The sequence below is a fragment of the Gopherus flavomarginatus genome, chromosome 4 (genome assembly GCF_025201925.1).
Source record: "Gopherus flavomarginatus isolate rGopFla2 chromosome 4, rGopFla2.mat.asm, whole genome shotgun sequence".
NCBI classification, from domain to species: domain Eukaryota; kingdom Metazoa; phylum Chordata; order Testudines; family Testudinidae; genus Gopherus; species Gopherus flavomarginatus.
This window is the reverse complement of record NC_066620.1, coordinates 80896862-80911894: the sequence shown is the minus strand read 5'-3', so window position 1 is coordinate 80911894 and position 15033 is coordinate 80896862. Positions and strand designations below refer to the sequence as shown.

Below are 15033 nucleotides of genomic sequence, written 5' to 3'. Positions count from 1 at the left end.
TGTGCCATGGGAATGCCTGTCCTCACTTTCAGGTGACACTGTAATTAAGAAGCAGGCAGTATTATCTCCCATAAACATAAACAAACTTATTTCTCTTAGTGATTGGCTGAACGAGAAGTAGGCCTGAGTAGACTTGTAGGCTCTAAAGTTTTATATTGTTTTGGTTTTGAGTGCAGTTATATGACAAAAAACTACATTCGTAAGTTGCACTTTCATGATAAAGACATTGGACTACAATACTCATATGAGGTCAACTGAAAAATATCATTTTACAAAGCAAATATTTTAATAAAAATAATATAAAGTAAGCACTGTACACTTTGTATTCTGTGTTGTAATTGAAATTAATATATTTGAAAATGTTGTAAACATCCAAAAATATGTAATAAATTTCAACTGGTATTCTATTCTTTAACTGTGCAATTAATTGTGATTTTTAAAATCACAATTAATTTTTTGATTTAATCAAAAGAGTTAACTGGGATTAATTGATAGCCCTACAAATATATAAACCTTGGATTGAAAAACAATTGATATCCCTTGCAGTTTAAAGATTAAACATACAGCAAAACTTGCATAAAGGTTTGTTAATGACAGCATTAAGAACTACCAGCAAAAAACACACAAAACGAAAAAACCCAACAAGCCTGCTTTAAAGACAATTTAATTTGGATATGGATGGATGTATCATTTAATGTATCCCATGAAATTTCCAACACATTTTCATAGATTCATGGAGTTTAAGGCCAAAAGGAACCATGAGATCGTCTACTCTAACCTCCTGTATATCACAGGCCATTAAATTTCACCCAGTTACTCCTGTATTGAGCCCACTAACTCTTTTTTCACTAAAGCATAACTTTCAGAAAGGCATTCAGTGTTAACTCTAATTTGAGGACATCAAGAAGAATTCACAACTTCTCTAGGTAGCTTGTTTCAATGTTTAATCACTCTCACTTAAAAACGTGCACCTTATTTCCACACTGAATTTGTCCGGCTTGAGTGTTTTGTTTCACTTAAATAAAAGGTAATCTATACTGGGCAAGTGATTATTGACAGTCCCCTGGATGGTCACTTACTGTAGGGCAGGTTTCATGGTATGAAAACGTAAATATATATTTAAAACAAGCAAAAGAGATGACAAGAACCTGCTTGCTCTGCATGGATGTCAATGATTCCATAGGTTTTCCCTAGTCTCTTTGGCCAAAGCTTCACCTACCCTCCCATATCACAGCTGCTACCTTAAACATGGCTGTTTCTGATAAATAAAAGTAAAAGACTCTCCACTTCCATAGTATTTTTGGCATACGACGCTCTCAGTTTCTCAAAACAATTAAAAAAGAATGGTAAGCATACCTCCCTCTGTACAAGGGGGTAACAAAGCTTAATATGCAACATCACTACAGTGCAGTCAAAGTAACAGAAGACCTGAGTTCTGTTCCCAGCTGTAACTCCCAGGTCCTTAAGCACTACCAATAGACCATACTATACCTCCCACAGACTTCCTAAAGAAGTCAGAGGTTTGCTTAAAAACGAATGGCATGATACAATGCATATCTTGTGAAACACTCAGGGATTGTTTAGGATGAAATTTGTACATATGTATATAAAGTACTGCTTCCTGAATTAATCAACTCCTCTATTTAATGTCTTAATCTTTGCATAAAAATATTATGATAGCCCATAACAGAGAACTTCTCTGTGCATTCATCTTTTCAAAATTTCAGAGAATACTCCAATCATATACCCCCTTGGCACGGTTACAAGTAAGCCACATTAAACATCTTGCTCTGCTACTGTTTGCAAATGAAACCAAAATAGCTCCCCAATGAAACCTCAGCGCATCTCACTCAGCAAGAGGCAGCGGAAAGAGAGATAAAGTAGATAATGCTTGGTCCTGCAAACTGCTGACAGCCTGCAGTCCCCCTCTTCGGAGCAGCCAGCAGCACCAAACCCAGAGCCCACGAAGCTCTCGGGATCCCTCTTAGGACAGAAAACGCTGCACACATGTGAGCCGTTATCCAGCTGCGGACTGGCCGGAGAAGGAAAGCCCGGAACTCCAGTCCCCCTCCTCCTCCACGGTCCGTCTCCCCAGCCCCCGACACGGGCAGCCCCCGCCGGGCCCCGTCACTCACCTGGGCCTCCACCGGACTCCAGATGCTGCCCAGCAGCAGGAGATGCACCGCCAGCCCCGTCCCCGGCGCTGCTCTCCGGGCGGCTCCGCGGGCGCTGCTCATGCTGCTCCCCTCTGGCCCCGCCACCCCGGGGGGCCCTCGCCCCGCTCCGCCGCGCGGCCAAGAGGCTCGGCACCGGGCAGGGGATGGACGCGGGCGCACCGAGACCGGCTGACGCTGTCTCCGCTGCCTCTGCCGGGCACCTGTCAGGAGAGGGCGCCGCGCTCACCTCCACCCGCCTCAGCCACGCTCCCGTGTGCGCTGCGCCGCCGGGCCCGGCCCCCAACCTCCTACTCGCACAGCGGCGGCGGCCACCCAACCGCTGCCGGCCGCGCAAAGAACTCTGGGAATTGGAGTCCAACCGGCCGCACTTCCCAGCCCGGTTTGGGGGCTGGGACACAGGAGGCGGGGTCCGAGCGGCGGCCAATCACAGATAACCACGCGCCCCTCCAAAACAAGAGGAGACGACTTAGTACCTGTCACTGGGAGGTGGAGAGGGGCGGGGCTAAGGCTGCCCGGAGCCTCCTGTTCAGCCTTCTCCCCCCGGAATCCCCGCGCAAGGGGGTAAGGGGCGTCCGAAAGAGTCGTTTGTGACGTCGTCAGCACAGCTGGCTGGCCTCTAGTTCGCGCCTTGCGTGGCCTCTGTGCTCTGCACCCGGCGTACGGATCGGGGGGTGGGGGGGCAAGCACGTCACTGGCTGTGTCTCATGGCCCAGTCAGTGGGTGTTCCTTCGTGCAGCCCCACAGGAAAATATTCATTACTTTAAAGGTAGAACATGTGATGGTAAACCCCCACCCCCACAGTCAGTGGGGCGCTTGGGCAAAAGCCCGGTGCCTGAAACCAGTTATTATTCAAGTATCAGGGGTAGCCGTGTTAGTCTGGATCTGTAAAAGTGGCACTCTTTGCTGCTTTTACAGTTATAATTCCTAATTCACTGCTGCTGGGGTTTGGGCCGTTATTGCAAAATATAGGATTGTTTTTAAATAAAAATAGCCATATTTTGACAATTGCAGGAGGCCACTATGGTGACGGCAATACCATCTTGTACTGAGACCATGGTGTGGGTGTGAGGACCCCTGAGTTCTTTGTCCTTTCCTGAAAGCAATTTGTTCCCTGACCTGGACACTGCACTTAATCCTTCTCTGTCATGGTTACACAATACAACCTCTATTATACAAGTCTCAGTGATCTGCAACTGCAGGTTATCAAAAACAAGTCAGGTTCCCTCGTCTACTAATTATACTGAAAATTCCCTTAAGTATCCAGATTTATTCAGTGTCCCTTCCCTGTCATATTTATTAACAGAGCACAGCCTCAGTTACCTACTTTTGCAGGTGTGTTGTGCATTTCAAATAATAAATATTTGCTAATGCCCTTTGAGAGCCATAGAGATAAGATGCTTTAGAAATAGAAAGTATATTTAAAGATTAGCTCATTTTATCTTTACTACCACTAAAATGCTGAGAAGTATGTGTTGAAGTTACTTTGAAAGATTTTGTATAAGTAAATTTCATTCATTAAAGGTGGCTTTTTTCTTTTGGATTAAACTTCCCTTTACTTTTTTTCTCATCACGTTTTCCTTCACAAGAGACATTTCTAGAGATGGCAGCATGGTCTGTCCCTTGTAACTAAAGGAAATATAGGAAGCTGGGGAACAGTGATTCAGTCCTGTCAGGTTACTCTCTTGAAAAAGCAGAGAAGCTTTTAGTCACGTCCATGTGTTACAACTAACTGAAGTTCAAGTCCCTTTCTTGTCTGGCTTGTTTTTCAGAGGTCCAGCAATCCTGGGAATGGCAATAGGAGTGATACCTCTACTGTTATTCTCTTCTTTTCCAAATGCCAAGGAGTTGGCTCAGTAACAACCATTAGTCCCAGGCAATTAAGTATATAGCTGTAATTCATTTCCAATGTTTGCAAGAGCTCCTCTTTTTAATGTTTGAAAAGGAGGGTTATATGGATTTCAAGAGCAGTGCTTGCTTCATGCTAGGCTCTGGTAGCTAAAAAAAAAACCTCTCCCACATTCATGAAAAAAGACTTTTTATTCCTTAGAGGTTCTTTACAGAACTACTGCGTTTTGTAAAAACTGGAGAATGGTTCCTTAGTTATATACAAGGTCCTGTGTGCTGTTTCACATTAGACCTAAATTATGTGCAGCGGTGCTAGAATTATGGTTCAATTTTCAACCCCACTCCTAAACTTCCTTCACACCCTTCATCATGATCTTCTTAGTCCCCCAGAATATCCCTTGTAGGGATGATCTAAAGCTGATTGAAGTCAGTGCATTTTTTCCAATTCTAATATATTTTGTTTGAGATGGAATGACCAGAATTGCACTCAATAACACTGGTCTACAATTTTTGAGAAGTCGTCTGCTTCAGAGATAAAATGTTATATTTATTATGTATTTTGATGTGCTGAATTCAAATATGACAATTAAAACAACTGATTGGCTACTGTTTCTAAGATATTTAAGTTTTTACATTTTATGTCTATGTATATTGTGTAGATAGTAGAGTTTTAATCATAAATTGTAAACCTAAGTCTTTTCATGTGTTTATGGTTGCTTTACATGATAATATTTCACCTGTCCTGTTTAGGTAACACTTTAAAAATCAGCAAAAGGGTTATATAAATAAAATGTATTATGAAACAAAAGGCAAAAAACTATTATGTACATAGTTTAGTCCTATTCACTGTCTACTCGGCGCGTCTTGGCTTGTCTCTTGTATTCATTAAATGGAGCATCTCTTGTCACTGTCCAGCAATAGTCTGCAAGCATTGATGGGCTCCATTTCCCCTGATAGCCTGCCAGGAGATTCCACTGCTGTAGTCTGGAGCCCAACAGCTCTGCCTTACTCTTGGGTGGTTCCAAATCCCTGACAAGGTCATTCAGTTCACCTTGTGTTAGGAGGTGTGGTTCAGAGGAGGAGGATGGGAGAAAATGTGGGTCCTGGGACATTGATGGTTCAGGACCAGAAGTTTCATCCTCTTCCTCTTCCTCGTCTGACTCAAGTGAGAATGATTCTGGTGCATCAGGAACCAGCAGTCCTTCTCCGTGGGGTACTGGGCATATAGCTGATGGAATGTTTGGATAATGCACAGTCCACTTTTTCTTCTTTGACACACCTTTCCCAACTGGAGGCACCATGCAGAAGTAACAATTGCTGGTATGATCTCTTGGCTCTCTCCAGATCATTGGCACTGCAAAAGGCATAGATTTCCTTTTCCTGTTCAACCATTGGCGAAGATTTGTTGCACAAGTGTTGCAGCATATGTGTGGGGCCTACCTCTTGTCCTCATCTCCAATTTTGCAGCCAAAATAAAGGTGATAGGCTTTCTTAACCATAGTGGTTATACTGCGCTTTTGTGATGCAAAAGTCACTTCACCACAAACATAGCAGAAGTTATCTGCACTGTTCACACAAGTACGAGGCATCTCTGCTCACTTTGGCTAAACAGAAATGTGTCCCTTTGCAAAATCAAACACTGACAAATAAGAGAGCACGACACTGTATGATTTCTAGAGCTGATATAGGGCAATTTGTTCAGCGGAGTGATGTAAGCTTCGTTATGATTGCATCATCCATGACTTCTAGGAATAACATGATGCAATAACATGATGCAATTCATATCATGTATGACGCAATACCAGCTTCAGATTGCATCATTCATTGTTTTGCCTAAAAAGCAAGTACTGTCCAAACCCAGTCATAGATTTATTCATAGATCCAGTCAAAGATGTATTTTAGTCATTTCTGGTTTAAATTCAGATCCCTTCCCTTTATAACTCACTTATCCTCCACCATTCCCAAGTCAAGGGTCGTATATACTGACCCAATAGCATATCTTGAAAACTAGAGCCAATCAACAATTTTAAGCATCATTTTTGTTCTCAGTGACCCAGAATTAGTAAAGTTGGACTACATTTATTTCAGATGCATTTTGGCTGTAGAGCAGTGTAATCAAGGTGTGGGCGTACCATGAATTTATATAGGGCATTATGATATTTACTGTTTATTATCTATCACTTTCCTAATGGTTCCTAACATCTGCTCGCTTTTTTGATTGCCACTGCACATTGAGCAGATGTTTTCAGAGAACTAGCCACAATGACTCCACAATTTATTTCTTGAGTAGTAACAGCTAATTTAGATCCCATCATTTTGTATGCGTAGTTGAGATTATGTTTTCAAATATGCATTGTTTTGCATTTATCAACATTAAATTTCATCTGCCATTTTGATGCCCAGTCACCCAGTTTTGTGAAATCCCTTTGTAACTCTTCGCAGTCAGCTTTGGACTTAACTATCTTGAATAATTTTGTATCATCTGTAAATTTTGCCATCTCACTGTTCACCCCCTTTTCCAGAGCATTTATGAATATGTGGAACAGCACAGGTTCCAGTACATATCTGCTATTTACCCATTTTGTACACTGACCACACTCCTACCCTTTGTTTCCTATCTTTTAACCAGTTACTGATCCATGAGAGAACCTTTCCTCCTATCCCATTACTGCTTACTTTGCTTAAGAGCCTTTGGTGAGGGACCCCTTGTCAAAGCTTTCTGAAAGTCCAAGTACACTATATCCACTGGATCACCCTTGTCCACATGTTTGTTATTCCCTCAAAGAATTCTAATAGATTAGTGAGGTGTGACTTCCTTTAACAAAAGCCATGTTGACTTTTCCCCCAACAAATTGTGTTTATCTATGTGTCTGATAATTCTCTTCTTTACTGCAGTTTCAACCAATTTGCCTGGTACTGAAGTTAGGCTTACTAGCCTGTTATTCCCAGGATCGCCTCTAGAGGCATTCTTAAAAATCGTTGTTACATTAGCTATCCTCAAGCCATCTGGTAAAGAGACTGATTTAAGCAATAGGTTATACACCACACTTAGTAGTTCTGCAATTTCATATCTGAGTTCATTTAGAACTCTTGGGTAAATACTATCTGGTTCTGGTGACTTATTACTGTTTATTTGTTCCAAAACCCCTTTTATCAGCGGGACCAGCATCAGGACCTAACTGTGGAAATGTGCAGTAATATTTTTTAGCAGACCCTGAGCCAAATTCATCATTGGTGTAACACGGCTGAAGTCAATGGAATTATACCTTGGCTAATTTTTGCCCAGTATAGCTCTATCTAATCTCACAAACTTTTAAAGAAGTTCCCTACTGTTGCTAACATTGATTCAGCTGCACCAATGTTATTTTCCCAATGGTGGGAAATATTTGAAAAATACCCCTTGTGTAGACAGGGCCTGTGTTTTATAGGTTTTATGAAATGGCTCTAGAGGAAACAGAGTTGTGTTGCAAAATGCAAATCAGCCATTGCAGCAAAATTATAAGGCTGGTAATAAAACAAGGAGTCCTTGTGGCACCTTAGAGACTAACAAATTTATTTGGGCATAAGCTTTTGTGGGCTAGAACCCACTTCCCGAAAGCTTATGCCCAGATAAATTTGTTAGTCTCTAAGGTGCCACCAGGACTCCTCATTGTTTTTGCTGATACAGACTAACATGGCTATCACTCTAAAGGCTGGTAATGTATATTAAACCTGCTTCTTTCAAGGAAAAGTGCAGTGAAATTATAATACCTTGCCTGGGGCTGTTACTGGGAAGAGAGGGATAGTCTCATCTTCTGCCTTAATGGTATATAGCATGTTCAGCTGGATTGGTGGGGATAAGTTTACAATATATTTAATTTTTCAATGTATAGTGTGCTGCTAGGCACAGGAATATAGATATAAAATTTTAAATTAGATAATATTACTTTAAAAATGCAAATAATTTTTGGCAAGTCCTATCCTTTTCTTACCATCAGAAAGCATGGAAGACTTCGAATGTGTCAGAACACATACAATTCTGCAAAGTTGATGGGTGGGCCAAAAAATGGGAAATCCACACAGGAGATCTGCATCACTGAACTCTGTGGTGATGGCATTGCTCCCTGTTTTTGTGCATAGGTTCATTTTGGGGCAGGGTAGAGAGCAGTGTGGTGGGGCCCATGGATTTTTACATGGATCCATTGGTCAAACCTTCCTTTGCAGTAAGGCAGAAGGGAGGCAAAGTAGCTGCTGAAGCTATTGCAACCCTGATGCTTTACAAATAGTGGCTTCACAGACGCTGTGTGGCCAGTTCTTCATTTCCCAGCATATCTCCCTCACACATAGTTCATATATTCCGACTGTGCACATGACCCAGCATTTGGCACTCAGTGTCTGGGTAAGCATTTGTCACATGCTATCTGTTTTAATTTAGGAATATGTTATTGCACAGCTGTAAAAGATGGCCAGCTTCACATTTCAGCTTAGTAAGTCCCAGCTGATTTGCCAAGTTTGTGAAATGGGTTTCCAGAACCTCACACTGCTGGGTTTGAGAGCCTTCTGACCTTGAACTTTACAGGTTTTTCCTCTTTGAACTTCTCATTCCCAAAGTTAGCAAAGTAAACTGGAGAATCAATACGTTACTGATTCCTCTTGCAAACTGGCAGACTCCAGTGGTGGGAACACGGGGGCTGTTGAGTAACAACAGCACATATTGTGATAATATCCTGCTCTCCCCATTGGTATCTGTCTGTTTAAAACCACAGCATATACTAAGGACTGATGGAAAATCACATTATAAGTCACTTTAAAAAGACAGAAATTGCAAAAGACAAAAGAAATGGACAATCATGCAAACAAAGAGGGATGTATGTGGAAAGGTTCTTAAGAACATAAGAATGGCCATACTGGGTCAGAACAAAGGTGCATCTAGCCCAGGATCCTGTCTTCCGACCGTAGTTAATGCCAGGTGCCCCTGAGGAAATGAACAGAACAGGTTATCATCAAGTGATCCATCCCGTCACCCATTCTCAGCTTCTGGCAAACAGAGGCTAGGGATACCATCGCTATGCATCCTGGCTAATAGCCATTGAACCTGGTTATAGTCTTGGCCTTCACAACATCTTCTAGCAAGGAGTTCCACAGGTTGACTGTGCATTGTGTGAAAAAATACTTCCTTTTAGTCTTTTTAAACCTGCTGCCTATTAATTTCATTTGGTGAACCCTAGTTCTTGTGTTATGAGAAGGAGTATATAACACTTCCTTATTTACTTCCTCCACATCAGTCATGATTTTATAGACCTCTATCATATCCTCCCTTAGTTATCTCTTTTCCAGTCTGAAAAGTCCCAGTCTTATTAATCTCTCCTCATACGGCAGCGTTCCATATCCCTAATTATTTTTGTTGCCCTTTTCTGAACCTTTTCCAATTCCAATATATCTTTTTTGAGATGAGGCGACCACATCTGCATGCAGTATTCAAGCTGGCGTACCATGGATTTATATAGAGGCAATATGATATTTTCTGTCTTATCTATCCATTTCTTAATGATTCCTAACATTCTGTTTGCTTTTTTGACTGCCGCTGCACATTGAGTGGATGTTTTCAGAGAATTATCCACAATAACTCCAAGATCTCTTTCTTGAGTGGTAACAGCCAATTTAGACCCCATTATTTTATATGTATAGTTGGGATTGTTTTCCAATGTACATTACTTTGCCATTTATCAGCATTGAATTCCGCCTGCCATTTTGTGCTCAGTCACCCAGTTTTGAGAGATCCTTTTGTAGCTCTTTGCAGTTTGCCTGGAACTTAACTATCTTGAGCAATTTTGTATCATCTGCAAATTTTGCCACCTCACTGTTTACCGCTTTTTCCAGATCATCTATGAATAGGTTGAGTAGTACTGGTCCCAGTACAGACCCCTGGGGGACACCATTATTTACTTCTCTCCATTCTGAAAACTGACCATTTATTCCTACCCTTTGTTTCCTATCTTTTAACCAGTTACCAATCCATGAGAGGACCTTCTCTCTCATCTCATGACAGCTTCCTTTGCTTACATTTTCTAGTTCTTTCCTCCATTATTAAGTATGTTGCTCAATCTGGTGTCATTAAGACCTGGACCAGGTAGGCCTTGAACTGCATACAAGACAAGGGGTTAGACAAGGAAAGACAAGGAAGTACAAGAATTAAAAAACAGCACGTATAGAAAAATCATAGAGCTAGATCTTTAGAACAAATATGTGGAAAACAGAAGACAAAAAAAATTGAGTGAAGAAAAAGAGGTAAAGAATAACTGAGTACAAAGAGGAATAAAAGAAGAAAACAGATCCATGTGAAAGGGCGAGGGGGGTAAAGTTGAATTCTGTGCTCTTATATTTTGTATGTGTTATATTGAATACTGACAAGTGTCACTGTGTGGTGCATAACTGTTGTCCTTGTCCGTAATGCTAGAGAGTACAGAGACAGAACATGCTGTGGAAGATTTACTATAGTTACCTTTGGAAGCTTTCATTATTGACAGGATAGGACTCCAGGTGCTAAAATGGAAGTACTGGACTAATACTGAGTTAAATCTCAGCAGGAACTGAATTCAAAATGTTTAGACTTAGACACCTAAATCTATATTTAGACACCTAAATTAAAGTGGTCCAATTTTCAGAAGCATTGAATACACACAATTCCAAATGATGTCAATGGAAGCTACAGATGGTTAAGACCTCTGAAAATCAGGCCATTTATATGTAGGTGTCTAAGGGTCTGATCCTGCTCTCCTCAAAGTCCATGTTAAAACTTACATTGATTTCAGTGGTGCTGGATCAGGCCCAAAATATGGATTTAGGATCCTAAGTTTGAACATTTTGATTTTTATATTTTCAGATGCCTGAGCAGATTCAGAGGGAGCTGAATCTAGCTGTTCTGACAGCAAATAAAAGTTTGTGCCATCTCTCTAGCCAGCATGCCTCTCCTCTTGAATATTAGTCATTGTATCACTGTGCTATAACTATCGAAAGGGGATTCTGTCATGGTTGGTAGGACTTACAACACTTGCACACTTGTTTGTCTTCTTATAGGTATTTGCAAAGGAGATATCTCCAAACTCCTCTATCCACAGCAAAACCAGAGTAAGAAGAAAACTTTACAAGGTAACTCAGTTTTCCTTGAATTCTTTGCCTGATTGGAGAAATGTGCTTATTAGGAGAGAGGCATTAATTTTGGAGATCTCACCTCATTCCAACCCTGATGAGCTTAGAGAACCTCAGGTAATGAAAAACTCCTTTCCCTAAAAGACAGAAGCTGTCCTGTACGGATGGCTAGTGCTTGGCTGGGTCCTCCTGAATTGGCTCAATAGCAGCCATGGAGGGACCTAGAAGAAGGCAATAGCACCACAGTGTATTACCTCCCAACCTGATTTCTGAGTGGAAATCTAGGGGCAGAGAACAGCACTTCCCTTGTTCAATTCTCTGGCACCCTGCCTATGGAGGGACATCCGCATAGGAAAAGGGAACTGGGACAGTACCATATAGGTGAAATTCCTAGCCCACGCAGAAAATGGGAGATCTATTCTGAGATCTACCTAAAATGATCTCACTACATGTAATTGCTAGTATTTGTCTCCATTTCTAAAAATAATTTTTTGTCATAGAATTCCTAGCAACCCTATAATAATATACTGCAGACATGCAAACACTCAGTAAAAAAAATTGTAACCTTTCCAAAACTCAGAAACATTTTGTACATTTTCAGGGAACAGGTCTAGCAAGATACAGAAGCTGCCAACGTTTGAAAGCTATAGAGGGACACTTGGGAGAAAAAACAAGAACATAACTTTTAACTCTGTTGAAATACATTAAACTTAGAGAGTTTAGGGGAAAGAGAGTGGAGAAATAGTAAATATTTTGTAAAACAAGGAATAACTTTTTTAAATAAGGATAGTTGGAATATGGGAAGCAACTAGAACAACGAACTATTATCTATAAAACTGATTTCTGAAATACTAGCTTAATCTTGCCAGCAGGGGTTAGTAGCATAAACCAGTCCCAGGAGGGAAATAACATGTTTCACTGAATAAGTTACAATGGGGATGAGGTTTATGTTCTGGTAGTGGGGAGCTGTTGCTTATTTCCTTGGCAGGAGGTCTTGGGTGACAAGTATGAGGTGAAGCTTATAGTCATTCATGTAGAGGTCTAGAATAGCACTTTGTTGAACAAGAACATACTGTGTGTGGGATAAAAAGGATGACATTGGCAGCCTTTATTCAGAAGACGGACAGTTCCTTCTTAAACAAGGGGTATTGTTAGATCAGAAGTCTGTGATTTATCAGATTATTTACAGCTGTTTACAAACTCACCCTCTGTGCTCAAGGATTATTTTTGACCATTTACTTTTTGAAATGGTTGTAGCTACTTTGAGGCCTGATTCTATGAAGTCCAGAATACTTGCAAGGTACAGATCAGTTTCATAGAGTTTAGCACCTTTCAGGATCAGGCCTACAGCGAATGTATATTGTACTCAAGTATATTGTCCTGATTACATAAATGACTGCATTGTTTAAGAAAGTTTAATTGTTTTAATGCAATCTGACTTCTGGTGTTTACTTGTTACCATATAATCAAATTTATAGTCTTGCCACAATGATTGACGGTTCTGTTGATTTGTCAGTTTATAAAATAACAACTGGTGATTTATATTTCTATCATTAAATTAAGATAAAAGACTGGAAAGTTAACCACTAAATTGATTTACACAGCTAATAGTGTGTACCAGATTACTATATCACATTGCTGAATTCTTTATTTAGGTCCAGGGAACAAGTACCGGTTTTGTTCCTGCTAACCGAAATGTTGAGATGGGCTCGTTGACCAGAATCTTGACCTTTTTCTGTGACTACAGTACTTTAGTTTAAAAAGTGTTCAATTAATTTTTAAATAAAGTGATCAAAAGTTCATTGTCAAATTTAAGAATTCTTCCATTTGAAATTCAACTTTGAGAAACTGAAATGACTTGCAGAAACAGCCTTATTAGTACGTTATTAATAGTGTTAACCACTTTTCAGGGCTAGCCAGTTTTGTTTCACTTCCAAACTATGGAAGATTTCAGGAGGTGAAGTGTGAGATAGTAAATAGCACTAAACCTCAAACCTGGGGCAGCACCCAGTAAAAATGGTAATTTCTGTACTTTACAGCATCGTCACAACGGTATAAAATTGTTATTAAAGCTAATGTTAAAAAAAATTATATAATACCAGGGGCGGCTGTAACTTTTTTGCTGCCTCAAGCACGGCAGGCAGGCTGCCTTTGGCGGCTTGCCTGCGGGAGGTCCCTGGTCCCACGAATTCGGTGGCATGCCTGCAGGAGGTGTGCTGGTCCTGCGGCTTTGGCGTACCCACCACTGAAGCCGCGGACTGGCAGCTGCCGAAGGCTGCCTGACTGCCACCCGCGCGGGAACCGGTAGGGAGCCTCCTGCGGCTTGCCACCCCAGGCACGTGCTTGGAGCGCTGGTGCCTGGAGCCACCGCTGTATAATACATAGGTTGGGAAAAGAATGTCTGAACATCTGGGTATAGTGCTTAGATTATCCACAAATATAAAGTTAGTTTTTAAAAGTCATATGACACATAGAGTACATAACCAGCAATAATCCAAATTTAGGTGATTTAACAAATTGTACAGAGATTTGGATGTGGAAAACAAAGTATATCAATGAGTGGAGACTGTCCCTCAGTAATTGAGAATTAGGTTGGCTGTCCATTTATAAAATACAATCATCACAACGGTATATTACAATAGTATGGCATCTTTTCCATATTGAAGGAACCAAGGTACACATTTATATATATATATATATATATATATATATATATATATATATATATATATATATATATATATATATATATATATATATATATATATATATCCAGTGTAGGCATATTTGTTTTTTTAACTGCAGCCACCTGTGGGGTAGAATTGGCAGCCTTTGAACAGTGCACAACAACACTACACAGCCATGTCTTCATCCACAGCATGGCATTCCTGTTGCTGAGGCATAGGCTTAGCAAGCCGAGAATCCAGAAAATTCTTAGCTACAGTATATCCTTGTCTATCACTGACAATTGTAGGGGAGACTCCCACCATTGATCTAGCACTGGTGCAGATCTGTGAAGAAACAAGTTTTCTTTTCTTTCCAGATCCTTAGCTTGATTAAGTCAGAAAAAAGTTCGTACTTCGAAAGAAATTCTTCCTAGATGAGGCTGTAGAGTCAGCAATTTTATTGCTGACTAAGCTCTGGTTAAGTAAGGGAAAGCCACCATTTTCTGGGAGTACTTGTCAATAGTTAAATTACATGGGAACCATCTAAGCCAACCAGTAGTATGAGGAATCTGATGAAGAGACTCAAATTACATGGCTCAAGCAAACACTTTTCCTTTGCTTGTTAATCACCAAGAAATACACAAGTGATGCCAATGATAGGGATTTTTGAACACTCTTGGAGCCAAAGCTGTATCCATTTAACTCAATGGCATAACTTTCATTTATTTCAGTAGAAGCAGGGTTGGGATCTTGGTCCTTTCAAATAAAGGAGCTGGTAGGATGAATTGGAATTACAGTACAACACAGAAAGAAATTTCTCTGCAACTGTTTCTTCTATTAGAATTCACAGATCCATAAAACTGAGACACTGAAAAATTGCTAAGAAATTTTAAGTGTTATTGAAAATATGAAAAATAGATTCAAGTGTTGTATTTGAAACTAACATGCATATTAGGACAATTTAGTATTTATTGTTTTCTTTAGATTTTTATCATGCATGAAATATGGAAAAATCAATTAAACAAAACTATGCAATTTCTTGTATTGCTATATATTAACAGCCAAATTCTACCTTTAGTTACATCTGTGAAAATCCATTGATTAGTGGATTTATTTTGATGTAACAGAGTAGAATTTGACCCTAAAATAGATTAATAAAATAAATACAAATATTGATTGTACAAAAGCAACTAATGTAAGACTATGTTAACATATAA

General features: G+C 40.2%; 2 protein-coding genes across 2 annotated transcripts in view; one reads left to right on the top strand and one right to left on the bottom strand.

Annotated features, from left to right (window-relative positions):
• The window catches only part of ERO1B (endoplasmic reticulum oxidoreductase 1 beta), a 69995-nt gene extending 67520 nt beyond the window's left edge, over nucleotides 1–2475 (bottom strand). The window contains exon 1 of the mRNA XM_050950486.1: nucleotides 2136–2475. Coding sequence (XP_050806443.1) covers nucleotides 2136–2237 — 102 coding nt within the window. The 5' untranslated portion in view covers nucleotides 2238–2475. The remainder of the gene's footprint in view (nucleotides 1–2135) is intronic.
• The window catches only part of EDARADD (EDAR associated via death domain), an 86795-nt gene that overhangs the window by 44811 nt on the left and 26951 nt on the right, over nucleotides 1–15033 (top strand). Inside the window, exon 4 of the mRNA XM_050950463.1 lies at nucleotides 11079–11150. The gene's annotated coding sequence lies outside the window, so the exon portion shown is untranslated. The remainder of the gene's footprint in view (nucleotides 1–11078; nucleotides 11151–15033) is intronic.